This window comes from Buteo buteo, chromosome 11, assembly GCF_964188355.1.
Source record: "Buteo buteo chromosome 11, bButBut1.hap1.1, whole genome shotgun sequence".
In the NCBI taxonomy this organism is placed as follows: domain Eukaryota; kingdom Metazoa; phylum Chordata; class Aves; order Accipitriformes; family Accipitridae; genus Buteo; species Buteo buteo.
The window spans coordinates 1,464,381-1,491,336 of NC_134181.1; the positions used below are offsets into that span (position 1 = coordinate 1,464,381).

General features: G+C 42.2%; 1 protein-coding gene across 1 annotated transcript in view; it reads left to right on the plus strand.

Annotated features, from left to right (window-relative positions):
• FANCA (FA complementation group A) overlaps nucleotides 1–26,956 on the plus strand; it is a 39,792-nt gene that overhangs the window by 3,634 nt on the left and 9,202 nt on the right. Inside the window, exons 5-32 of the mRNA XM_075039316.1 lie at nucleotides 2,444–2,517; nucleotides 3,664–3,776; nucleotides 4,519–4,601; nucleotides 5,053–5,086; nucleotides 7,463–7,529; nucleotides 8,130–8,242; nucleotides 9,209–9,285; nucleotides 9,746–9,887; nucleotides 10,467–10,600; nucleotides 11,617–11,727; nucleotides 12,174–12,269; nucleotides 12,365–12,424; nucleotides 13,894–13,982; nucleotides 14,397–14,457; nucleotides 14,555–14,604; nucleotides 15,762–15,838; nucleotides 17,708–17,812; nucleotides 18,392–18,534; nucleotides 19,031–19,101; nucleotides 21,129–21,228; nucleotides 22,067–22,266; nucleotides 22,722–22,818; nucleotides 23,058–23,234; nucleotides 24,283–24,356; nucleotides 24,797–24,925; nucleotides 25,412–25,478; nucleotides 25,722–25,888; nucleotides 26,479–26,584. Coding sequence (XP_074895417.1) covers nucleotides 2,444–2,517; nucleotides 3,664–3,776; nucleotides 4,519–4,601; nucleotides 5,053–5,086; nucleotides 7,463–7,529; nucleotides 8,130–8,242; nucleotides 9,209–9,285; nucleotides 9,746–9,887; nucleotides 10,467–10,600; nucleotides 11,617–11,727; nucleotides 12,174–12,269; nucleotides 12,365–12,424; nucleotides 13,894–13,982; nucleotides 14,397–14,457; nucleotides 14,555–14,604; nucleotides 15,762–15,838; nucleotides 17,708–17,812; nucleotides 18,392–18,534; nucleotides 19,031–19,101; nucleotides 21,129–21,228; nucleotides 22,067–22,266; nucleotides 22,722–22,818; nucleotides 23,058–23,234; nucleotides 24,283–24,356; nucleotides 24,797–24,925; nucleotides 25,412–25,478; nucleotides 25,722–25,888; nucleotides 26,479–26,584 — 2,817 coding nt within the window. The remainder of the gene's footprint in view (nucleotides 1–2,443; nucleotides 2,518–3,663; nucleotides 3,777–4,518; nucleotides 4,602–5,052; nucleotides 5,087–7,462; nucleotides 7,530–8,129; nucleotides 8,243–9,208; nucleotides 9,286–9,745; nucleotides 9,888–10,466; nucleotides 10,601–11,616; nucleotides 11,728–12,173; nucleotides 12,270–12,364; nucleotides 12,425–13,893; nucleotides 13,983–14,396; nucleotides 14,458–14,554; nucleotides 14,605–15,761; nucleotides 15,839–17,707; nucleotides 17,813–18,391; nucleotides 18,535–19,030; nucleotides 19,102–21,128; nucleotides 21,229–22,066; nucleotides 22,267–22,721; nucleotides 22,819–23,057; nucleotides 23,235–24,282; nucleotides 24,357–24,796; nucleotides 24,926–25,411; nucleotides 25,479–25,721; nucleotides 25,889–26,478; nucleotides 26,585–26,956) is intronic.

Consider the following 26,956-nt stretch of genomic DNA (forward strand, 5'->3'; position numbering starts at 1 on the left):
AGTTCACTGGGAGCTTCCTTGCCTCTGTAGCAGGATTTGCTTTTTTGAAAAGGACTTATTAGAGGTTTGGAAGCAGGTGAATTATTAAAATTGCGTGGCCACTTCTGAGAAACTGCCACAAAGGAGAGTTGACAGCATCTTGGTGATCAAGCGTTGGTTTTTAGGGAGTGAGGCAAGCAGCATTCTTGCCTCTCCAAAGATGTCTAACTCTTTCCATTTGTACTCAGCGTGGCTCGTTCTCACTAGGAAGCAGCGAGGAAGGGCATAGTGTCTGGAGTTATAGTACGGGTAATGGGATTAAACTCATCTGAGGTGACACCACAGTTAGTAGAAGCTTGCGGGTATCATTTTCTTGTCTATTTAGCTTCACTGCCTTACTGTTATCCATGAAGTATGCTAATAACTCTCCATCAATTGGCACGTAGGTTTGCTGTCTGGCCTAAGCAATCCAGATCAATTGACCAGACAGTGCTGAAGCTCCAAGCTGGCTGTGGGGTGGCACGGTCCCAGAAGCCCTTTATGTACTTTGCCAGCAATATTCAGTGCATCTTTGGCATTCTGGTTCTCCGCTCTATTTATCTGGGAATGCATGCAGAAAATAGCTTGAGAGAAATACGATAGTAGATAACAGGTCCCATTGCTTCACAAATGTGTTGTCTTGATTTCATTGGGTGGTTTGTTTTCTTAAGAAAAGTGATGCTCTAAGTGGAGTTAAGGGCTTTTGTGAGCGGCATGGTTTTGGTTGCTCCCTGCTCTGGTGGGAAAGAAGGAAGAGGCTGATCTGTCAGGATAAAGAGGCATGCTCTAGTCTCAAATATCTGATCCTGGGCTGAAAATAGACTCCTATGTGTTTTGTAGGCTGATTAAGATCTCCTCATTCTCAGGTAGACATGGAGATCAAGTGCTGCTGTGTAATTGAGATTGTTACAGTAAAGAATTAGGTTGTCCAAGACAAAGTATGTGGGCGAGTCTAGGGTCATGCTACAAGGCAGCTGCTGGTCGCTGCAGAAAGCTTGTGGGGCTTTGGCTTTTCTCCTGAATGGCTTGTGTGCCCAAGACTCCCAAGCACCTCTTCCTTCACAAGGTGTGAAGATTTTGTTTCTGACTTGGAGCGTTTTTGTATGGAGGCTGGAATGAGCAGAAGTTACTGCTGCACCCTGGAGTCCTGCTTTGCTAGGACAGTGTCATGGTTTAACCCCAGCCAGCAACTAAGCACCACGCAGCTGCTCACTCACTTCCCCCCCACCCAGTGGGATGGGGGAGAGGAACAAACAAACAAAAAGCTAAAACTCGTGGGTTGAGGTAAGAACAGTTTAATAGAACAGAAAGGAAGAAACTAATAATGATAATAATAACAATAATAAAATGACAATAATAATAATAAAATAATTGAAATATACAAAACAAGTGATGCACAATGCAATTGCTCACCACTTGCTGGTCAATGACCAGTTAATTCCTGAGCAGCGATCTGCCCCCTGGCCAACTCCCCCCTGTTTCTATACTGGACATGACGTCACATGGTATGGAATAACCCTTTGGCCTGTCTGGGTCACCTGTGTCCCCTCTCAACTTCTTGTGCCCCTCCAGGCTTCTTGCTGGCTGGGCACGAGAAGCTGAAAAATCCTTGACTCTGTATAAACACTACTTAGCAAGAGTGAAAACATCAGTGTGTTATCAACATTCTTCTCATACTGAACCCAAAACATAACACTATACCAGCTGCTGGAAAGAAAATTAACTCTATCCCAGCTGAAACCAGGACACATAAGACTCTCCAGGACATGCTGTTCCAGGCAGGAGCTGGAAGGGATGTTGCAGGGAGGCATGAATGGTGCAGTTTCATCTGCATGGAAGCAATGCCTGGTGCCGATTTTGCTGATGACGAGCCTGGCGTTCAGCAGCAGGACTGCCCAAGCAGTGTTGTTTTTTCCTCTGTGTCCATCGGCCTCTGCCCATACAGTTTCAGTGTCTCTTTCTGTCATCTCCTATTGGGAAATGGATTTGAGAGCAACAAACTTGCTTCAGAGACTAATAAAGAGTTAACAGGCTAAGTGATAATTCTCTAATCTGTTTCTGGATCTGAATTAACAAGACTTGAAACTTAGTGGTGTTACCTGTTTTCTGGGATATTCAGTGTTCCTTTGAATATGCAAAATCAGCATTATTTCAGGGGGACAAAGATGGATATATTTATCACTTGACCATGAAAATTTAAAATGGTGATCTATCTACAACCCTAAACCATTCAAAATTTGTGGGAAGGAAAAATCAAATATAATCTTTCCGCATCTGATATTTCCTATGTTGTCATTTTTTAATTTCAGTAAGTTCTGGATAGTTTGAATAAATGGAATTTAGTTTTTATGTATAGTTTACATTAGTCAAATGTTAACGTTAACTGCAAAATGCAGACTATGACCTAATTGCGACATCTTGTTAGGACCCTCCAGTGCTGGAAGCTGTGTGGCACCTGCACAGAGGCGACATCGTTGGACTGGGAGAGCTGCTGGAGAGGTGAGCAGAGGTTTATAGGTTTGCAGATGTATTTAATCTCTTAAAGCCTATTGAAATGTAATCGGGGATTAGTCATGAGTATTCTGGACTAAGAATATAGTCAGGTGCTGGCAAGTGATCAGATTAGCAGGATTTAAGAAGTTACCCTGGGTTTGAGCGGTTACTCTGGGTTAAGTAGCACAGTTTAAGGTGTGGTGGCTGGCTGTCCAATGGCTGCCGAATTGGCCGCAATGTGAAGTGAAATGGTTTGGTGGGAACCACCACTGCAGACCGTCCTAGGTGATGCTTTATCTAGTGCTTTGTTTCACTGCTGCAGTGGGTGTGGGTAGTTAGCAAGCAGTGTGGGAAAGGACTCAGTCACCCAGCTCCTTGAATTTATCTGGGCGTGCCTCCAGGTCTGCTTTGGAAACTCATTTAGCCCATAAAAATTAGTGCTGGTCTTGATGAGAAGTCTTGCTTTGCAGAAGCTGTGTGCTTCTGTGTTCCCCAAACCTTACATTTTGGTGAGATTTGGCAGAGTTAATCTTCAGAGAACACGGTGGTTCAGCCTGCAGAAGAGAAGGGAGACCTCAGAACGGCCTTCCAGTACTTAAAGGGGGCCTACAGGAAAGATGGGGAGGGACTCTTTATCAGGGAGTGTAGTGATAGGACAAGGGGTAATGGCTTTAAACTGAAAGAGGGTAGATTTAGATTGGGTGTAAGGAAGATGATCTTCACTGTGAGGGTGGTGAGGCACTGGAACAGGTTGCCCAGGGAAGTTGTGGATGCTCCATCCCTGGAAGTGTCCAAGGCCAGGTTGGACGGGGCTTTGAGCAACCTGGTCTAGTGGAAGGTGTCCCTGCCTGTGGCAGGGGGGTTGGAACTAGGTGATCTTTAATGTCCCTTCCAACCCAAACCATTCTGTGAGGAAATACTTGAACACACAACTTCACATGTGTTTTTTCCTTTGGATATGCTTGTTGTAGAATCTTTTTATAAAGCAAATAAAGCTCTTGCTGGTCCAAATTAAAGAAATGAAATGCCACATATAGGGCAGAGTCCTGCACAGATGGTTCTTTCCTGAGTCCAAGAGGATGGTGGAGCAAAAACCCAAGCCTTAAAAGAAGCAGGAAGGATTGAATTGAACGTGCTTTTGTTTGTTCTCAGCAACCTGGCTGCCCCTGCTGTGGTGGAGTGGCTGTGCAACAGCCTTTGTGGCCTCTGTGAGCAGGTGGAGGAGTCCTCCGGGGATGTGGAGCTCGCTGGGCGCATTCTCTCAGGCAAGGCACTCAACTGGGCGCTGGTGGATCGGGGTCCGGCTGCTGGTCCGCACAGCCTGCAGCAGGAGCTGTGCAAGTCAAAAGCTTGGAGGTGTAAGAACAGAGGCCTCACTTTGCATTTTCTTACCTGTTTCAGTCAGGGGAATATATTTTTATATTTGGTAAATTTAGCAATTTTTTTTCCCTTCAAAGATAATTGTTTTGAATTTCTATATCCCCTTGAGTTACAGTATCACAAGAAAGTGTAGTTGCAAGGTGTATGGGGCCAGGGATGATATATTGAGAGTGTGACGCTCCTGCAAAGTGTCTGAGATATTTTGGACCAGAAATATTTAACAGTTCCATTTCCCCCCTGTCATTTTCTATTATTTATTTTGTGGTTTTGTTTAGAAAAAAATCACTACACCATTTGACTGAGGAGCTGTAGTCAGACCTTTGGACCAGTGCAGCTGGTCAGGTACAACCCATATGAGTTCTGCAGCGGTAATAGAGCATAACACCTGTAAATTCTTCAGCCTTTATAATCCTTTAAGGTTCTGTGCTCCTTGCCATCTGTTGTTCTAGGTCCTTTTGCCTGGGTGTAATTTTACTCCAAGAAAATAAATGATTCCTGCTGACTGCTGTGTAGTGAATGGGGCTTTTCAGACACTAGTCCTATTGGGAGACAGATGGCGAGGCGAAAGAGCAAGTGATCTTTATTGAAAGGGAGATGCTAAAACACTAATTCCTTCTTGATTTGCAGACTTTGCAATACTGTTTCTTCAGAATGGCTTTCAGCAAACTTCGGAGCTGGGAAGGAAGTTGGAATTCAAGAATGTCCCCTATGTAAGGACAAATTGAACCTATTTACTAACGGTTGTTTAAAAAAGTAGTTCCATTATACACCTCTGTGCCTCACTGAGTGTAAATAGATCAGAGCTTAGAGCAACAAAGAAGGGGGTGGTGGTCCAGGTGCTGGAGTGGATGCAGAGGAAATGGTGAAACCGGAACAGAGACTTTTTGTATGGAGGATTTCTCCAAGGTGACACATCAAGGGCTTTTTAAGCTTCCTTGGTTTCACCTTTTTTCCATTTGAATATGAGGCACCGAGTGCTGGTAAGCATGGGAAATGCTTGCCCTTTGGTCTATTGTATCTGTTCTACAGTAGAGCCTGAGGTAAAAGTTAAGCTTTAAATTAAGAGGGACAAAACTCTTTCTTTGAGTCCATTTACTTTTTCTGCATATAGCTATAGCTCTTTTAAACTCTAAATGGTCTTAATTTGTCAATTTTGAACAGATCTGTCATGCCGTCTTGCAAAGAATGTTGACATGTAAGTGTTTTTGTGATTCCTAGCTTTGTGCAGTCACTGCTGTTTGCTAGACTTACATTCCTTGTTCATTGCTAAATCTCTAAGGGCATTGCTAAATCTCCAAGGAGAAATCCTTTGCCTGGGATGCTTTTCCTTTGTTATGCATAATATTTATGTCACTGATTTTATGTGCCTCTGCTTTCCCCTTCACTCTTGTAAAGTGTCTTCTACACTGCAGATAATTTCTTGCCTTTTATGCTAGTTCATTTTGATGCTCCCAGCTGCAACATCAGGTAGCTATCTGATCTGATTTTTAACAAGTTTGACTGGAAACAATTGTAGCACAGAGGCTAGGCCTGGATAATTTTTTTCTGCTTAGTAAATTAAATGTTGAATTTACAAAGTTATGTGCAAGTAGGCTATTTTGCTGGCTCACAGTTTGGATTTGCAGACTGTTTTGTGAAACTTTTTTTGTTTGTTTTAAATGCTGAGCAAAGACATCTAATGTACATGTGTAGTCTTTAAACAGCCAGTCTTCAAGAACTGTCCCAGGGACAACGTGCCTGTTTTGGCCTGGGCAGTCCTGATGCTGCTGCTGAGAGCCCAAGCGTAGCAGTGCCTGATTTGCATTGCAAATCCCGATGCAGAAAGACTAAACATACAGGAGGGTTTCTTTTTGTCTGATGTCACAGATGATCCTCATGGTAAATTGCTGTATTGGCTCTACAGCAGAGGAAGCGTTCCCTTACACCTCCTCACGTTCCCAACACCAGTGTATTAGTATAATCTGTGCGGCTGCTGTTACTTTCCTGTCTCCTTAGTGATGGTATTTTACCACTTTTGTTGCTGGCATGTTTCAGGAACATGCTCAGTGCTACTGCAGAGGTTAGAGCTTTTCCTCTGCTGTAAGATGACCGAAAACCAGGACTTAACACCAGGACTGCTCCCTCCATTCTGAGTCTCTCGTGGGTGCTGCCAGCCTTATCCCTTACCCCACCTCTCGCAGGGAGCATTGTCTGTAGACAGAGATGCCTTACAGACCTTGCAGAGTGGTTCTAAAGGGGAAAGCTGTAAGAGAAGTGCTTTATTATTTAATATGTATGAGTCTCATCTCAGGTGGCCCTTTAACAGTGCTGGTACTTGAAAAATAACCCTTATAAACACGGGACTAGGGGAATTTTTGCAGGAAGAGAAGCGGGCTGTTGGCAGTCAGACAGGAGTCTGCTAACCTGCTCTTCATTTGACCTTCACGTTTGTGCAGCCTGCACTGCCACTGACTGACTTGCAGTCTGTGTGTCTGAAAATTGTATTAAATGAGTTTTATATGAGGTATTTTTATTAGCGTATACTTTTGGGTCACCTTTGAGGGGTTTCACTTAACTAATCGGCTGCTTTGAAGAACATTAGGATTTTTTATGTAAAATAATTCACTATTAATGAAGACCTTCACAGGAGGAGAAGGACAGGCTGAGAGGAGCATAGGAGCACTGTACTTCATAGTACTGATCTTGCTGTGTTGAACTCCTGTGCCCGAGGATAAGTAGAGTTTATCTCCTTTTCTCTATTCTCCCCTACTTAACCTTAAAGTATTCCTCAGCAGGGGAGGAGAGTATTACGTATTAACACTGGACTGCCTCATGAAAGGCATGTGAGGGACGCCTGTTTTGCTGCCCCAGCTCAGTATTAACTGTAGGAGGCTTTTAAAGGTAGGATGGGACAAGAAACAGAAAAACTGCTGCTGCAGCACGCTGTAAAGCAAAGGGTCTCAGTATGTGGGCTTTGAGTGGTGTGTAGGCTGATGGTCAAGGCAATGTGCTGTGCAAGCCACCAACCTGTTTGACTTCTCCAGTCATTTTGGGGCAGACCTAGCTTTTGAAGGACTTTCTGCTAAGTAAATGTAACATGAAGTCCCACTGCTGTTAGAAATGTGTGGCGCTTACACCAGTGTGCTCTTTGTTTGGCGAGGGCAGTTAAAACCATTGTTTCCAGGGGTTGTTAATTCAAAGCTTGCTTGTGCAAATCCCTGCCTCCAGACAGACTTTTCTCTCGTGCAGCTTTGCAGTGTTCACACTTAGAGATGCACTGCACAGTTAGGATTGGGTTTGGAAATTGAATACTAATTTATGTGCATTTTTAGATGGCTTAATTATTAGCACATTCTTGGGAACGCTTTTAAATTGGTTCAAGGTTAGTGTTAATAGTTTTTTGAGTCTGTGTCACTTTTGAAAAAATTTCGTAATAATTTAATGCTGCTGAATGGCTTCTGCGTATTTCCCTAATGGGGTCACCTTCTTAAAGGTTCACAGATTGCTTGTTCCTGTTAGTTCCTGTGTGTTTAGTGTCACAGTTCTTTCCATTTCTCTCATTGTGTTTTTGTGTTGTTATTTTGGGGTACAGGGGTGCTTGATGCTGTTGGTAAAGAGAAGCAGGAAGATGTTTCCACATTGCAAGCTATGAGGTTCTGGTAAGAAATGCTGTTCCTCCAAATAATGTCAGGAGGAAGTTTTTTTATCCACTGTTACACTTGTTACTGAAATAGGGGGAATGTTGTGGGGTTTTTAAAAATTTGTTTACACACACACCACCCCAGATGGGGTGTTTAGTATTGTCCTCTTTAATAAAATATGTGCAAATAAAAATGCTTGTGAGAAGATAAGCATCAGGTAGGAAAGGTTGTTCTGGCAGTGTTGGAACCAATCTTGGAGCACCTTCTTGGCATTTGGTTAGTTTCCCTCATCAAGTTTTCTCCCTCTGCTTCTGAGCAGAAACACCTGGAAGGTGCCATCATCCTCCAATTCCTGCTTCCAAACCGGTTTTGTTTAACTACTTTGTACATGTCAACATTCACTCCCGTCCTCTGCAGGGATACACATTAGAAAGTTTGTAAATCTAATAGCTACATAATGTTGAGTAAGCAATAGATTTTTAGAAATACATACAAAAAAGTATATCTCTCTAGCAATTTGATAAGATAGGTGTAGAAGAAAAATTAGTCATTCACCCTAATCAGCACCTGGTTGATCATACTTCCTGTGCATTGTTTCTATTTCCTTGTCATTTGTAGGCTGAATGTGTTCAATGTGTCAGTTTATAAAAGTGCGGTTCATCCGGATTCCTTGCAGCAGTTTTTTAGACACACCCTGACCGAAGTTCTTACCTACAACCCGTTGTTGAGAGGTAGGAACAGGCGGGGAGAAGCGAGTGTCTCCAGGGTGTGTTATTGTGTGTCCGGAGCTCCATCCCACCCGGGGCCTTGCTAAATGGAGACCAGCCTGGGGGACCCAGAGCCAGAGAAGCTGCCTGACTCCTCAGCTCTTTCCCAGGGTTTATATAAGTAGAGTGCCAGATCAGACAAAAACCAAACTCGTCTGGGCTTTAGAGGGCTGTAGTTCAGGAGAAAACTTTAGGTGGAAAATCAGTGCCTTCAAACAGAGCTTCAACCAACAGCTCATGAACAGATATTTGGAGTAACATCTAATAGCAGCCTTTACAGAGGAGACGTGGGGGAGCTCTGGCTGCTGGGAGCAGTCCTGGCCGAAGGAGAAACTGGGTGGGAGAGGTGGTGCTGCAGAGAGTACTTGCAGCTAAGATAGTCTGGCCCCTGTGTGTGTTTGGGTTTATGCACAAGATGGGGCCTTTCTCTGCTGACTGGGTGTTTCTTTTGGTAGATTAGAGATAAAGGCAGGAAGGCTTCTAATCCATGATTGGTAATTGTGAAGCTTGATGTTTTTAGGAAGAAATATGTTTGGACTACAAAATGTCTGGTAAAATCACTCTGAGCGATGATCTAGAGCTGCTTGCCTGTTGTGTGGGAGAGCTGTGTTGTTGCTGCCTTCCAGTTCAAAGAGATTATTGAGGAAAAAGATGATTCCTTGCTGATTTTGTGTGCATGCGCTATGTTGGCCTACGAATGTGTGATCACAAGAACAGCTTTGAGATGACAGTGCGGTAGTGAAATGGCACGGTCCTTGTTGCCACAGTCTGTGTTCCAAAGACAAATTGGAGAGAGAGGATTTCAATGAGCAGTTTTTAACGTATCTGGTTGCCAAAGCCCAAGGGAAGTCTTGTGTGGTTAAGTTATGCATTTTGGGTGTATTTTAAAACCTATTGCTAAAGAGTAAACTTTTCTTTTTCTGGGTACAGTGTCTGATGCCATCCATATGCAGAAAGAGTGGAGCTTTACAAGAACTTGTTCACTGCTTACTACCTTGTATCGCAAAGTATGTCTTCCTGGTTTCACAAAGAGAACTTTATGTTGGGTTTATATTCATTGAAATATCTGAAGTGAGATTATTTAGAACTAGTGCATTCCAGTTGCAGAATCTGAACCAGCTGCCAGAAATTGTAGGCAGGAGGAAGGATGAAGAAAAAGTACTACAGGGATTTTTGTTTGTGCAAAGCTCTTAATGAGAACAAAGATAACAATTGAAGATGTGAATTTTCACCGTTACAGAATATGACATGACTGCTGAAAGAACTGGAATATTACTGTTTATTTTAGCCAATGCTGGTTCCAAGCCAGATTGATATCTAGCCCTGGAAAGCTGAAGCAAAAGATGCACACAGGATAGCTTTTTCAGGAGTCTTGCAAAAGACATCTGCATGTTAATCTTGACAGTATATTTCACTTTATGAGTGGCTGTATATCATAGCTAAAATGAATTGCTATTGCTCTTCCAGATGTTCATGGCATTCAGTGCAAAGGAGTTGATCTGCCAGCTGCAGCAAGTCCTGGAGACTCATGAAGTGAACTGGCAGCATGTCCTGTCCTGTGTTTCCACGCTGGTAGTCTGTCAGGCTGAGGCTGAGCAGCTGTTCAAAGGTAAGTAAGTAATGGCAAGCCTGCAAGCTAATGTGTACTTGTTGCTTCTCAGGTACTGCAGAGGGAAACCATGCTGACTGGTGCAGCAGCATAGTCATTCATAGTTGCTGTTTTGAGATTCCTGCATGGAAAAGAACAGCAGAAAATCTGATTTTTCCATTCAGAAATTCCGTGTCAGAGGCAATGCGAATACCAGGCCTTGTGCCTGACACTTCTCAAACTTACTGTACAGCTAAGAGTGGTTATTTGATAATTACCTTCATTATTAATTGGAGTAGTGATTACTGAAGCTTAGTTCTTCTATCTCACTTTTGCTAGCAGACCTTGTTTGTTAGAGTTGCTTGCTGATTATCTCATTGCTGGACTCCCTGCAATTCTTGCAGGTTGAAATCCTAGAGTATTTGACTGTTAAAAGTGCATGAAAAAATATAAATGAGTCCCAAAGGTTCTCCAAGCTGCAATACAAATCCTTCTTTATGTGGCAGATGTTTTATCACAGGTATTTGTCTTCATTTACTGTAGAAAATTACAGCACTGTTGTCAAGAGCAAAGTCTGAGGTTATTGTTTTATGTTTCTAGATCTACTGAGACATCTCCTGATAAAGGCCTTTGAGAATTTTGATATGGAAAATATGATCACTGCATTCCTGATAGCTCGTCAGGCTGCTCTAGAGGGCCCTGCTGTGTTCATGCCTTACTCTGAATGGTTTAAGGTAAGACTAGATGAGGCCTGACTGGTAATCTTTGTTTTAAGTATGAGAAACCTGTGCATAAGGAATGTTCTGCTGCACAGCAAAAGCCTAGTTTCAGACCAGATAGCCAGGAATTAGAGGGGAGTGAGAGGGTGGTGTGTGTGCGGAAAAGAGTAACAAGTGATTGTATTGGTATTAGGAGTGATTTAATATTTATTACTGCCTTTGTGTCTGCAAAGAATATATTTATTTGGCTTTCTTTGGTTTTCCCTTCTTTCATCTTCTAAGTCCATCTTGTTCTCTAGTTACTTGCAGGAATGCAGACATGTAATTCCTGTTGTAATCATAATCTTGGATGTATTTCAGTATCTTGATAACCAACACTGTTGTTCTTGCATAAGTTGTAGGTTATTGCAGATGAAGCATTCCTGTTTCCTGGATGTTTGCATGCAGCTGTAATTGCTGTGTTTGACCTTATAGATAATTGGTTTTTAGCTTTTAGTTGTAAACATGTAGGTATTTTAGGTATGCAAATCTCCACATAATTTAAACCTGTAAATTCCTTTTTATGAGTTTGCAAATCTAAGCTCAGCCTTTGCTGATAGAGTGTTCAGGATGTATCAAAAGGTAAACTGCTGATGTTCTGTATAGTTTCAGACTGGCTTATTTTCATTGAAATGCTCAGATAAAGCTGTGTAGAAACTGGCAGATTTGTGGTTCCCTCATGAATCTCAATCCTTTGGTGCATTTTGGTCTTGCCTTGTTTAACTCCTCTAAGAGTTCTCATGGTAGTGTATCAGAACAAACTTTGAGCATGACATGGCAGGCTTTCTGGAAACTGGACAAAGAAACTCTAAGAAAACTTCCATAGAGATTTCTATAAACTTTCTCTGGAGCCTATTCTCCAGAAAGACTCTCTTGACAGAAAGCAGGTATCTGTAACGGATGTCTGGGATTTGTGTGCTGAGTTACAGCATTGCTGGGATGGGGATTCTCTCCACACTGAAAGGCTGCGTTGTCTTTTTCCCCTGTTTCAGGCTTCCTTTGGGAGCTCTGGTGGTCACCACGGGAGCAGTAAGAAAGCTCTGGTCTTCCTCTTTGAGTTCTTGTCAGAGCTAGTGCCCTTTGAAGCAGCGCCGTACTTGAAGGTCAGAAGATGCTAATAGAGATGGTTTTCTAAAGACTGACACAGAACTGCTCCAAAGTGAACATACTTGTGCCTTTGACTAGGTTCAGCTTATTATTATTGTTATTATAGTAATTGCATTATGTGTCTGACTAGGTTCAGCATATTGTTAATATTGTTATAGTAATTGCATTACTTCTGATACATTATTTAAAACCTTTTCTCCCTGAAATAAGGAAGTAAAAGATTCTTTTATTTACTTGACAAGAAGGAGAATTCCTCTCATGGAGTTTAAATTTAAGCGCTTCAGGGATTTTTGTTGTTGTTGTTGGGATAAATTGCATGTCAGTTGCCATGAAAGTGGCTTATCTTAAAACAAGCAATAACATCTCTGGTGGTAAACATTAACTGGAATTTTACACTAAACTTCCTGTAAAAATGGCAAATCTTGTGAATTGCACGCTTCAGGTCCATATAATGTACCCGCCTTTTGTACCAACAAAACATCGGTCCATTCTGTTGGAGTACATCACTCTGGCTAAAACCAGACTGGCTGACCTTAAGGTTAGTAAAATTTGTCTCTTTGAGAAGAGTTCTTTCTGGATCTGTCAAAATAATAGCTGTGTTGCGACCATATGCATCTCTCTAACCTCACACAGGTTGCTATAGAAGATATGGGGCTCTATGAAGACTTGTCTTCCACAGATGAATCTGTGCAGGTACTGCTGGTCTGTCTAACAGTTTTCTCATCAGTGATGCCCCTTTTCCGCTGCAAAAGAGCTTAGGTTATCCACCTGTCTGCCATTCCTACCAAGTTTGAGCATGCTGCCAAATCTTCTCCAGCTTTAAGACAGAGGGGTTAGCGGCCATAAATATGCAGCCTCTTCCCCAGATTTCATGAAAACTAGAGTTACACAGAGGACAAACAAACTGCGATGAGTACTCCGTGATGATGCCGCAGGGGAACTCAGCAATTAGCCAGCCAGCTACTGGCCAAGCAGCACCTACATTAGCCATCCAGTCAGCACCTGCTGTTTGAAGCAGGAAAGTGCTGGTTACCTCTTGCCCATCCTGTACTGTGAAGTATAGAAAATAAATGGAAGATTCTGTGGGGGAGGAGTTAAGGGACAAAGGGAGATCTAATGGTGTTGTATGGTGTGGGGATGCAGAGCACAGGTTTGCAGGAACTGGGCTGCATTAGCTCTGCTGATTGACCAGCATGTTACAATAGTGACACTTCCCTCTATGGCTTTGCTCCCAATGATTTGATCATGTAGGAAAGCATTTTATATGTATTTTGATTCTTTTCAGTATAGCATATCATCTATTTGGTGGTGTTTTCAAAGTGTTCATATTTAAAGGAGATTTGAGGAGGGAATCTACAGTCTGCAGTTTCACACTGTGTTTCATGATAAGTTTTGGGTAACGACAGTAATTGCTAAGGAAGCATTTGGCTCTATTGCTCCTTCCTATATATTGATCACAAGTATGGCAGTGTAGGGGGCCTCATTTATACAGTCAGTCAGCTGGAGTACATGAAATACAGGCTGGTGACAAGGTAGTTGAATGTACTGCGATGAAATCTAGTTCTGTGATGAACTGAAAGTCATAAGTGAAGATTTAATTTAATTTCTTCCAAGTCTGATCTGTTTGTTGAGAAACTGGCCCGGGTTGTTGCAGTCTTAAGCTGTCTTACGGCTCGAACAAGAGAAACCCGGGGTGGCAGTCCCTCTGCCTGGAGTGTAGTAGCATGGGCTGCAAGCAAAGATTATGGGTCTTAATTCCAAATGTACGAACTAAAATAAAATAACAATATACCAAATCCAGAACAGAAAATATACTGTCCCCGTGGGGGACAATTGAATAAACAATGTGATGTTAAGCAGGAGTATCTGCTGGAGTTGCTGTAGGAGGTGCATGCAGAACAACACAGACCTTTGGGCTGACCCAGAATAGCTGTTATTTATAACAGCCTTATCGAGGCAGGCTGATGGTTCAGGCTGGTTTCTCCATCCTGCAGTTTTACTCTGTGTATCAGGTAGTTCTTGTTATTCAGTTGTGTTTGTTCAGTCACTTCCCTTCACAGCACAGACAACTGTTACTAACCCTGAAAAAATAAGGAAGGAAGATTATTGTTGTCCTTGAGTTCTCACAACATCTTTCTCTAATTGTTACTTGTGTGAGCCAGCCCCAGGGCCAGGCACTTCGTGACGTTGAAAAGGCCCTTCAGATATTTGAAAACACAAGGAAGATCCCAACATCTGTGATAGAAGCCAGGTACTGTGTGCTTCTGAACTCTTTTTGTTTTCAGCTATAATAATAATAATAAAAGTCAAGTCCAAATCAAAATAACAAAACAAGAAAAATTGAGAACGTGAGCAAAGGAGGTTTTGGGAAATTCTCCCCATGTTATCTACTTCCTCAGTAGTCATCTAAATAGAGGTTATTTGTGCAGAGAGTAAAAGGCATATTCACACCTGCAAGAGAAGTGCACAATTGTTATAATAAATAAAAAGCAAAATTAAAGAAATGAATAACTATTGGTTAATCTGAACTTGGTTTGTCTGTGGTTATTCATGCTACCATGAATATTTCTTATTTGCAGGAGCCAAATTAATTCTTGAGGTAACAAAATGGTACTTTGCAGCTTTGGCATTGTTAATATTTTGCTATATTTGTTTTCTGTCTCAGTATTTTCAGGCGACCATATTATACTTCCTGGTTTCTTCCTGCTTTGCTGAGGCCACGTGTGGTTAGTGTTTGGTTTTGGCTTTTTTTTGATCCTCCCATCTAGATGTGTGTTTGTAGACAGGTAATTTGTGCCTAACCTGCCTGTTTTTCTATTGCAGCTCCCTAAAACCCCAGATGCACGCATGGCTTTTATAGATTCTTTAAAGAGGTATTGAGACTTCCCAGTGTTTTTTTTTTCTGTGCTTCTGGACTTTCTTTTCAGAACATTTGACTTTACATCAGATTATTGGAGGCTTTGACACCTTGTTTACAAAACCCTGTGTGTTGGCTAACCCTCTTGGCAGGGCTTTGTGGCCAGGCTTGTGGCTTGCAGGTTGTGGATGGGTAGCTTATCTGTATGGGTGAATGTCTTCAGTTCTGTAATTAGTCCTCTAGCCGCTGTGAAACCATTATCTAGAAGCAGTCCCATGCAGCCCTCTGACTGCAGGCCAGCTATGTTTTTATGCAAACTTTGGAGGATACTGCTGAATATAAAATTTTACCAGGAATACGAGCCCCCCCGTGAAAAGCTCTCCTCTCTTTGGGAGAGGATATGGGAGAAGTGGAAGATGAAACTTAAATGTCTGTTAATGCTTTGAGTTGCTCTTATGGGACACCAGGATAATGCCCCAGGAGAACGCAGCCCCTCTCAGAACTCATGATTGTCCTGTGTGCATGTTTAAAAGTGCTTTTCTGCACTGCAGGAACAGCTTTATTTTAAATCCAGTAATTCCTCTGCAGCCTGTCATGAAGAAAAAATGTTTGCAACGCTGCCTACAAATGAGGCATTTGGCTCTGCCTTGTCATTCCAGCCTGACTCTAAAAAAGACTGGATTTTTTCTTTTAAATTAAAGTTGTAAGAGAAGCAGCTGAGTTCTAGGAAGCCTCATGTAATATGTTTTTAGTATTGAATGCCTGCCCAGCAAGTGTTAGAGGTAAAACTTTGGTGTCCATCACGTTAGTGTTTTAGATGTGTGAATACTGCGTGTCATATAACTTACACTCTTATGTGATCTTAGACACGTACTATATATGAAATAGGTATTAATACATGCATTAATGATATACATAGTATTGTTTTTGTGTAGTGTGTGTTACACATGTATAATACTTGCTATGAAAGCCTTGGATATAAATTTCTGGCCCTCATGTCAGATGATGATTAAAAAATGCTTCAGATGCTCAATATGCTTTGGAGCCTCTGTAATTACATTTCATAGCATAGCTGTTGTTTATGCTTATATTTAATAAAGCTGAAGTTTGAATGTGGTTATGCGGTATAATAAATGTCTCTTTTTTTTTTTTTTTTTTTTTTAATTATTATAGCGCTGATAAAATACCCTCAAACTTGTACTCCACATACATGCAAGCCTGTTGTGCTATGAAAGAGAAAATGTTACAAGGTAAAAAAATATGACATTTACTTATGGATCAGTTTGAAGAAAAGTTAATTTTTCCATTGGTGCCCTCCTGAATTGAAAATTTTCAAAAAGTTACCGCTGATTAGGTCTTTAATCTATACGTAAATATGTGTATGTTCTTTATGTCTTATTGAGGTATTAAATAGTTACTCTCGTAATGACTTTCTCTGCCTATCCTGCTTGGGTGGGATTTTTGCAGTCCATGCGTAGCTCTGTGCTGAGGCTGCAAATGATGCCTGAGCTAGCTGATTTAAATCTAGCTCAAATACATCTCCATGAATCAGCGTTTGCAGCTTGAATGCTTCTCAGCTCTGGCTAGCCTGGGGTGTGAACCTGCTGTGTTGATCCCTTGCGTAATGGCACTTGTGCTGCCTGAACTCACCATCATCCTCTTTTAACAATGGATTACTGTGCGTGACTGAGATCTGGGGAAACAGGAGGGGCTAGGGATGGAGCCAGCGGCAAAGGGATCGCAGTGCATAGTTTACATGTGTTTGGGTGGGAAGGCCCCACTAATTTTGGGTCCCATCACTGTAGCCACGTTACTGGTGCAGTGTGTGTCAGTGTAATAGATATTTAATGAGCTCTCCTATCTTTTTCAGTAAATGAGTGTTTCAAACGTATCTTCAAACGGGCAACATCCTCACCACAGGTTTAAAGGTCAGGCTAGCGAGCAGAGATCATTCCCAGAGTGTGGTGGCGATAAGTGTACTCTGTACAGAGACGGATCTGTGATTGACTCCTGCTCAAGGCACTTTGGGCGTCTGAAGCTTTCTGGAGATGCTGTAGCTCGAGAGGCGTGACAAAGCAGTCCTGGGGAACCGCAGATGTGCAGCAGTCTGGCTGCGGAGGTTGTCCTGGCAACCGGCAGGGATGAAGGATCCCTGTGTGCCGGGATCGGCCCGATTCCCAACGGGCAGCCAGGGCTCTGCAGGAGTCCTTGAATTGCCAGTGACCTCTAGTGGCATGTCCTAAGCTGAGCTGTGTCCCCTGTATCCTGATCGGCCTGATCTGCGTCCTAATCCCATCCTCTGCATCCTAATCCATCCCTGGGGCTTTTGCACAGAGGCTGGATTTAGGGCAGGACTGAGTATTGGTCAGCTGTAAGCCTGCCCTGTTCGTTAGTGCTCATTCTTGCACATAAAAGTGACTCAGCAGTCTCCTAACACCTTGTTGCTTTACAGTGTGTTTATAACAAGTATTAATTTAACCTTTGTTATTTACTGCTCTTGTTCATGGTTGAGTTATTTCTGGCCCATGTACAATATGCTGTTCCTGTCTAACGAACTGTACGGGTGGTTTTTGGGGCTGTGCTGTGGCAGCTTGTTGCTGGTGGCACTCTCTTTCTAGTGGTAAAAGGAATTTCCTTTTATTTCTTCTTTTAAACAAAAACCAGAATAGACTAACATGTAACATCTGGAGATGTTGCATGGTGTTGGGCTTGAGGAGAAGCTGATGATGTAGTATTCACGCTGTAATGTCTGTCTCTGTATTTTGAGACTGGTTCCAGTCTTTTGAGGTCAGCAAATGTTTCTGTAAGGGGCAGAGAGCTAAAGCGAGTAGGAAGGGAACTCTGAAAGGAGAATTCTTTTGCCTCTTGTCTTTAAAAACTGAATTCCTTTCTCAAACTAGGCATAAACTCATAAATGATTAATCAAATAGCACATTTTGAATGTAAAAACAAAGCTATATATGTGGCAGATTGACGGTTTGGGGATCTGTTATAGCTTACAGAAAAGTAAATACTGCTTCTACAGAAAACGTGTGCAGAAATTGCTGAATGCATTTTATGAACTGATGTACTGCGCAAGGGTGAGGATGATGTGTTGCATTTCTCTCTTACTTGTCTAGATGAATCAAAAGTAGAGACCAGCCATTCCAAAGAGCCTGTTGAGCAGCTGAAGGCTGAACTGGCTGAACTAAAGACACTGATTGTGGACCAGGCTAAATACAAAGGTATGCAGGAAGGCAAGTTATAACTACCCATAATTGACTGTTACAAAAGCTGCATTAATAAAATGTGGCTAATGCTAGCCAAAGCAGCAGCAGTAGTTACTTGCTGCTGGTACCTTAAGATGGTAATCTTTCAGATCTGTATAATCCTTCCAGCTATGAATATATATATATTTTAATATCTGACGTATTTCCCATGCTTGAGTTCAGAACTTAAGGTCTGCATCTTTGTGATGATCACTTGGTACCACCCTGATCTTTGCCAAGATTGGCAGCCCCATTCCTGGGACTTGCCTGGTGACTTGGGCCCCCTTTTGAAGGCTGTTTCCTTTCTGGTGTGAAAAACTATTCTTGATGTATGTTGGTAGTAGTACTGGGAAAAAACAATGCTGTCTTCTAAAATGAAGATGATGATCGCTGTGTTCCAGCTAACATTTTTTGCTCATTAAAGGTTTTCATAACATGCTTTGGGCTCTGATCAATTAGAGTATATATTTCACTACTTCTTCCTCTTATGTGGAGCTGTAAAATCTTTCATGCCTTCTGTCCTGGTTCTCCTCTTCTCCTGTTACCTTCCTGCAGATGTGCCAGCACAGATTGCAGTGATTTCTGACAGACTCACAAGCATCTTGGGTCACAGCAGTGATGAGAATGAAGCTGCTACTTTGAATTCTCCAATCCAAGTTGATATTTCTGCCCCCAGGCTGGAACCCAGCCATCAGAGTGTGAGTACCATCTGGCTTCGGGTGAGAAACTAGTGGGGTTGGGTAGGTAAAAATGCATCTGGATAGTCCCTGTGAAAGGTTGCTTTGTCTGTGGAGAACAGGAAATACTCTTCTCCTTTTATCTACCTTGTGCACAGACTATGCATATGTTTTAACCTCCTGGAAGTTGTTGGGTGTCTGGTGGCGAGATCTAGAGATATATTCTATCAGAGCAGTCCTGTGATGAGCTAGGCTTTCTTCACCAGGCTTGTCTAGATATTTGTTGTGTGCTGGGATCATTCCTGGGCTGTTACAGGCTTAACTTTCCATCTCTTCTTAGTGCCAGTGGATCTGTACAACTTGCAGTGAATGTCACTAACCAATTTGTTGCCTTCTTTTAATGTTGGGAAACATTATATATATATATATACACACACACACACACACATGCAGCACAAAACTAGATCTAGATATCCAGCCCAACAAGTAGGAATTACCAGTGTGTCTCTTATTCCAGGTTGTTGATCTTCTGCTGACATCGTTCTGCCAAAACCTAATAGCTGCTTCCTATTTTAACCCTCCCGACAGGTAAGATGCAAGTGAAAGAGTGGGGAAATCAAAACTCATTAATACGCTAGAATTCTAACACTTGTCCAGGGGTGAGGAGGGACTTGTGGTTGTTAATACCCACTGTACCAGGCTGGCAATTGCAGGCTGCTTTATCATGAGTATTCTGTAATCTAAGAACTAATGTGCTTTGATGTATATGTGTAAATAAAATATGTTACTCCTCTGTCATTACTGATCCCTTTGGAAAAAGGTGGCATTTGGCTCTGTGACAACATATAAAAACTTTCCACAGATACTACGTGCTCAGGTTGGCTTTTTCAGCTGAATGGTGGGGAATGGAGCAAATTCTTTTTGTCCAGCAATTATTTGCTGGCTGATACTAGAGATCGGGGGAGGAGAATGCTTGTCTTTTGACAGTGAGCACTGATGTGTCTTCGGGGTGTCTTTTTGGCATGTTCAGTGCTTTTGGCACATTCAGCCTTCATCCCTAATGCCATATCTAGTGTGAAATGAGTGAGGCATAAAGTCTAATGCTGCAGGCACAGGAATAGCAGCATGATACACCTTCTAGCTGCCTCCCATCCCCTCTTCCCCCTGGAAGTGATTCAAGTGACTCAGTTTGATTGTGGCCTGTATGAGGAGGGAGAGGTAGCGCTCCTCTGCCACTGGAAGGACTCTATTAATAGCCATCTCTTTCATGATGTAACAGAAGTCTGCAAACGTTATTGTTGTCCCTCAAACGGGGTTCGTTTACCTGGTGTGCAAGCCAATAACACAGAGTCTCGAAGTATTTTCAAATTAATTTCATTGATGCGCATGAATGGGTGCCTGTCTCAAGACAGCACACCTTTGTCTCAAAAATTCCTACATTTATAAGCTTAAGAAATACATATTCATTATTATTACCCTTAATGATTGGTTCGTTCTTCTTCGCCTCTCCTGTAAATTAGTGCACAGACTCTGTCTTCTTCCTTCCTTCATTCTCTTCTTTTGAGTAGGTGGTATCATTTGAGTAGGTGGTCAATGAGTCGGTGGTCACCATCTCCTCCTGTAGGAATTACCTTTTACCTATTTCTTACTCTGTCTTGGCAGTTCCAAGTGGTTCTTCAAAGTTTATTGACCAGACCACAATCCATTCCCTTTTCTGACATTAACATAAAGCCACATTGTCTAGTAGTTCCTAAACCCTAAATCATGTCTAGTTATTGTTTCCCTATTTTAAATATTAACTGATGGGGGCTGTATACAGTACATTAGCAGTTCCCTGGTTATTTCAATCATATTATACATATTAATTGATAACATTATGGTCCACATTTCAGGGGAAAATCGCTTTGTTGGAAAACAGCAACATACTGACAAGCTGCCTGTAATCCCAGCTGCTGACAGTACTGAACTAGGTGGCTGCCTCTCTGTAGTGCAGCATTCTTTGGCAACGAGTGTGTCTTTCCCTCTTTTACACTTCTGCCCTGGAGCAGATCAATCTGTATTGAAAACCTGTGCTGGAAAGTAGCTGTGATAAACAAGAGTGTCCCAGGAAATTGTTTCTAAACCCAGCTCCCCATCCAATCTCCTCTGAGGATGTTTATTTCTGTCATCTGGGTGGGAAAGTCCCTCCCTCTGTCCCTTCCTCTGTTTTGCAACAGGACCTTATATTAATTCCTTTTTGCTCTTGCTTTGTTTTTTGATCCCATTTATTGCTCTGCCTCTGTTTACCTTGTGCTCTCTGTCTGAAAAAAGCTGTCTGTGCCCCAGGCATCTTCCTCCTTTCCTTATTGTCATCTCTTACTGAACACCTCTTTGACTATATAGTATGAAGTATTTGAGGCAGAGCACTGGTGGAGTTCATGCCCTCATAGGGCTCCTCTGTTGAGATACTCCAAAAGTGACACTTCCTTTGGGCCTATAAATGGAATGATAATTGTCCTGTATTTACAGACAAGTATGGCTCAGGTTCAGTGTGTTTAAGCATTTTAAAATACCTCTTTCTGTATTGGGGGTAAAAAGAAGCAGTAAAATGAGCATGTGGTTTTTACCTTCTGCAGGCAGGGACCATGTCTTTCCTTGTTTGTGAAGATGATGTGTGGACACAGGAATCTTTTACCTGCCCTTCTGGGCAGGCTCTGCCAGCTTATTTATCATCAGGTTAGTTTTCCAACCACGAATCATATGGTTATAGTGTGCTAAAGGCTATCCTACCTCCATTTCCTGAGCTGTGGGGTATGTACCTGTCTGGACCGCACTGTGGAGGGACTTCATTAGTTCTCAGGCTTCCAAAAAAAAAAAAAAAAAAAGCCACCCTGACAAAAACAAATCCTCATTTTGGACAAATAGTATAGGCTTGCTCTTAGGAATGTGAGCTGAACATTTCCCTACAGAAATACTACTGTAGAAGGTTAATGCGTTCTGAGATGCTTATTTTAACTTCTGTTAAAATGTAAGTTTATGAACAGAGCCAAAAGAAAATAGTAGAATGCTTAATTCCCAAGCTTCCACGTTGAATATTTCACTTGTACACCCCTTTTAAAAATAAAAGTAAGACCCCGAGTCTGGGGTGCAGCAGTGCATGGTTTTCTTTTAGAGAACTGTTGGTTTTATTTTCTTTACACCGTGATATTGAAAAGGTGAAATGAAAAGGCTGATAGGCTACATTAGCTGTCATAGAAGCTAAAAAGCCTTGAGAGGCTCAAATTCTGTGGGCTGAATTTACAGCTAGTTGCTCAAAATTATTGTTTTACAGAAATGTACAAATTTTGCTGCAGGTTGATCAAAGCTAGTGGCACAATTTCAGGGAAACAAGAACATGTTTAATGTAACTGGTGCCTCTCATCTGCTAAATTGATATCACTGCACTGAATTAAGCAATGGGCAGAAGCACTGTTCTGCTACTTGATTAATTCTGAGTTTTTTCTGAGAAAGGTTGTTTTGTTACAAATGAAATGTCTCTCTCTCTTCGGTTCTTTACTTATGGTTTGGCTTGCAGGGTCCTTCCCTGAATGATGCTCACATTTTAGGACTAGCAGCTTTTGTGATCCACTTAAGTGAATGCAGAGCTTTAATTCCTGAAATGAAAGCCAGTTGGGGGATTTCTGAGCCTGTTTCTGAAAAGGTCCTTTCCATTTCGGAGTACTGGAACTGCTTGCTAGTGTGCAGGACAGAAGAGTCGTTTGCCTTCTGCATGAGGTGAGATCGTGCCTCCACCACGTCCTTGCTTCCCCAGGCGATGGGTTTAGGTTTGCCACTGGAAGGGTGCTGGTAAAGCACCAGTGTTCCTGCGGAGGATTTCCAGAGCATATGTAGGTGTTTGTGCTGCACAGAGGCGCTACACAGAGAAATAATTAGGCTGATGGTGGTCCTGTGTGAAGTGGCATCCTGATGATTGTACTGCCTGCTAGAGGAAGGATTGACTGGATGCTGTCAAGGGTTTTGGTTTAGTCTCTGGTTCTGAAATTTGTGCTATTAATGTACTTGGGGTTGGAAGCACATAAATAGAAGTGGTCCCAAAAGCAAATAGGTTTGGGACATGTTGGTTAAAAGCATTTTTAACATTCAGTCTTTGTTTTTACTTTTGACTTTCATGAGTGGGAAAAGATGATTGAACCAACCAGATAACGGAGTTCTTTCTTCTTCTCTATCAGGTTTTGCACTGCAGCAGCATCTTACCTTATGTGCAAGTTTCCATCCTATTCTTGTGAAGATTTGTGTGCCTTGCTTCCTCCTAGCCTTGTTAAAAAGGTAAAACGAAAGAAGTTTTGCTATTATTTATGGGGAAGATCAGTCTCAGTTCAATTTCCTGCTGCAGACCCTTGTGCAACTACAACTTGTACAAAGAAAACTATATAAAAATGCATCTTTGTACCCTCCCATCTTACCATTTTGTGTATTTGATTGTTTGGCAGTTTCACACAACCAGAGGTTGCACTGGGCCTTTTTTTGTGGTGGAAATGTGCAGGGGTTTTATGCCTTTGTTTTAGCTGCAGTACATCGTGCCACGGCTGAGCTTGGAAGCTCGGGGAATCCTGTGTGAGGAGGCTAAAACAGACCTAATCTGGAGTTCCCTGTCGTGCCCCTCTCTGAACTACAAAAGAGCCAGCCTCTGTCTATGGAAGCAAGCACGCTTTCAAGAGCTCTTGAAGGAAAAAGCACTCCAGGTATAAATCTTTTCCATGACTTAAGTTCACACTGTAATTCTCATTTTTCAGATCTGCCCTTTGCAATTTCCTTATTGGTGATAAAAAGCTTCTTGTAAAAACTTAATGTCTGAGAAGTTGGTCTGACAGCTGAAGATGGCATGGACGCTAGGTTATGTGCTCAATGTTATCTGTAGATTTTGATGGTGATGATTAGAAGTAGAGAACTAGAGGTAAAGCTTTTGTGTCCTGCCTATTGCAAAAGTGGAAAGCCTGACAAGAAATACCATATCAGTAAGAAAATGATCAGGAACTGTAGAGAAAAGGCCTGTCCAGAACCTTAGCTTCCTACTGTGTACTGTCTATGAAGTGATGGTGAGTCAAATAACTGAAAATGCTTGCTTTCTTTGGTGCTTTCTCTAAATGTCAATGTTCTCCTGAACCACCTGTGTATCTTGGATTGTTTGGCTCTGCCTTGCTATGAAGCAGGTTAACATCTCAGCTATTCTCTTTATATCATCTTTGCAATGTATCTGATTTGACAGGATTTCTTTTTTTAACCTAGTTCATATAAAACCAGTTTGTCTTTGTGCAGAGAAATTTGTCATGTTACTAGATGACTCCTTGTGCTTGGCTAGCTTGATGTACAAGGCTAAAATACCTTTGCATTATAACCTTTCTTTGATGCTTATAGCAGTCTGTCTGACTATGGTGCTTTGTTCATTTTAGCATTTGTTTCTAATAAAATACGTTCATTCTGGTATCTAGATTTTAAGAAGATGAGCATGTTTGGAAATGTCAAAGGGGTGGGTGTGTGAGAGATGCTTTACAGGCTTGCTTTCACTAAATTTTTGAATGCCAGTGGGGTTTTAGTTTAGATTTCTTGCAAGGGAAACAGTGCAGGAGAACTTCCTTGGGTTGATGTCTCCTGTTTCATATCTCTTAATCTGCAGGGTTTTTGTCTTGGTGTGGGTGAAGGTGGGTTTTATGTTGGGAAGAAGGTGGCTGTTCTGCACAAGTTACTTGCCTTGCTGGTCTTTCCTCTTACCTAAATAGTTGGTTTTCCCAGTTGTCTTTCAGAGAGTGGCTGCTGTTGGAGCTGGAAGTGTACCCTGAAAAAGATATTCTCTCTGCTTCGGAAAGGTAAGTGCAGAGGGCCTCTGTTGAAAAGGGAATAGTTCAAGAGTCTTTCCCACCCAAATTGTGAAAAAGCATTAAAGATCAGGAAGTAAATAAACAAGCTGCTGCAGGACACAAATGCCTGTTGACTACTCTGGTTTGTTCAGAGTTCAAGCAATGCTAGAATGTGTTTTAACTTGAAGTTCACCGAAATAACCTCTGGCCTGCATGTGCAGTCCTTCCAAATAACTTTTCACAAAACCTCCCCATTTCCGGAAGCAGGAGATGACTGACATCAGGACATGTGGTGTCTGGTGGATGACTACTTTTGTATCTGTACTTATATGGGTGCTTTTGTCTGTCACTGCACTCTACTTGGTGTGTAAGCTTCCTTTTACATTAAGGGAAGGGCACCTTTAAGATGCTGTGATAGACTTCCTATCTTCTCCTTTTTAATACCGCAGACAGGATTTCCATTATTGGGCCATCTATCAATGGTATCTTCCAGCACCTTCTGCTTCTGGTGGCTGCGATGGAGACCTGGAGAAGGCATGTGGCATTATTATCAATACCATTCTGGATTCCTCACAAAGGTATTCTGTGTTGTGACTTGCATTTCCGCAGAAGCAATGGTTTTGCTAACGACCTTGCAATCTAGGAGCTGTGAGCTTGTGCCTTACATGGGGCTGTGGAAGTGATTCCATTCTCACGGGTCTGGCTGGAAGTGAATGCTGGGAGGTGGCTCTGCGTGACTCACCAGTGTTTGCATAAGAATCTTGCTTTAGGTGACAGAGGTCTGGGGTTGCAGCCACAGATAGTCCCTAGTCTGTCTGTCTTTTTTAAGCTGAATTTGTATTCAGATTTGTTCGGCCAGACAAGCATCAGTGCCCCTGAGGAAGTGGCTGAAGCTGGAAAATAAGGAGGAAGGGTTAGAGGAGGGTTGCTGTCTCACCTACAGCTTATTTAAGGAACGTTAATGTTAGAGCTTTATGTTCATCTGAAGCCATTTGACTTTATTTGAATTGTGTTATTCTCCTGGGCTAACAGGGTTGGTTACCTGGTGTGTTTCTGAATTTCAGGTTGGACCTGGGTAGCTGTGGCCAGTCAAAGATGTCAGTCAGTCCTGATATTCTCTGCAAGCTACAGGTGATTCCAGACTTTGATGTGTAGCTGTATGTTCAATCCTTGAATTTGACCAGTCAAAGTATTTCCTAATACCTCTGTGTATGTAGGGCTGATGTTTGGTTCTCACATGTGAGCAGAGGCATGGAAATTGAGAGAGATTTTTTTGTATTGATCTTTCTATTACTTCAGAGAAATATAGAACGTTTGAATGCAAACTAGTGTGTAGCCCTGACAAACACTGTTTTTCCCCACCTTCCTCTTTAGGAGATGGTGCTGGAGCTGGGGTGTAGGCGAAAGTTGCTTTCTGGCTGCTTGGATGCCCAGAGACACTTCCTGTTTGAGATTCTTCAGGAAAGACTGAAAGACAGAAAACATAGCTCTGCTTTGGGTGAGCAGTTATGGAGGCAGCAGGAGCTGCTGCTGCACAGAAGGTAAACGTGGGTCTGAAGGACTGGGAATACCTTGAACAAAACTGCTGTTCAAAGCAATTATGGTGTGTACCTGTGCAGTCGGGTAGCCTCCCCTCTGATTCCACAACAAATGAAAATGACACCGTGTGTCATGGTAACAACTGTGCAAGAGATATTTATTCCCTGGTACCCACATGCATTAACTGTTTCAGTGTGCTATCTTGGGCTGTGAGGTGCCCTTGGCAGTGGACTGAATTTCAAAGACAACACGTCTTCATGGACTCTGTTTACAGGCAGCAACGCTCTTAATGCCACCACTTGTGTTAACCATTGTTAAATTACTGTATTTGCTGCTGTGATCTAGGTGTGCATTTCCATTTTTGAGCCATTGATAGGATCTTTGAAAGTGGTGTGTGTATCTCCTTGAAATGCAAGTTCTTTTCTGGGCAAGTGGAAAAATTCCTTGTGCAGTTTCTGTCAACATGTTTGAGATCTCATGTTTGACATACTCTCAAACTCCCCTGAATGTCAAAGGCACATGCCCTGAGAGTGAATTCTGATTCTCTTCTTGATGGTAACTGCAGTTTTGTTTTTATTCTTCCTTGCCTAAGGATTCTGGTAGGGCTCCCTGCATCCGCTTTGATCGTGACTTGTCGAAAAGGAAAGAAAACCATGTTGGACTGCGAAGACTTTTTTCGTTTTGTAAACTTGGAGCTGGTATGTGTCATTAGCCAAATAATAATTTCTTATTAGTAACTGCTCTAGATAAAGACCTTAAACTTGGGTTTAGGATGGGAGTTAAAATGCAGCCAAACTTGAAACAAACTTAGCTTATATCAGAGTATAGGGAGGTTCAACTCATTATGCTCGAGACTTTCCAGCCCCTGGCTCTGCAGAGGTCCCCTCTGCACTGTCTGCTATAGGGTGACTCTTGGGTTCATTCATTTGGAATTGTGGTGGCTTTTTACACTATTGAGAGAGAGAATCCTTGGGAAACAGTGTAGGCAAATCTGGGGTGGAGCCAGTCAGCATGTCAGTGGTTGGAGCTGGGTGTGCACAGTCCGGGGTAAAATCACCAGTGGGTCATGA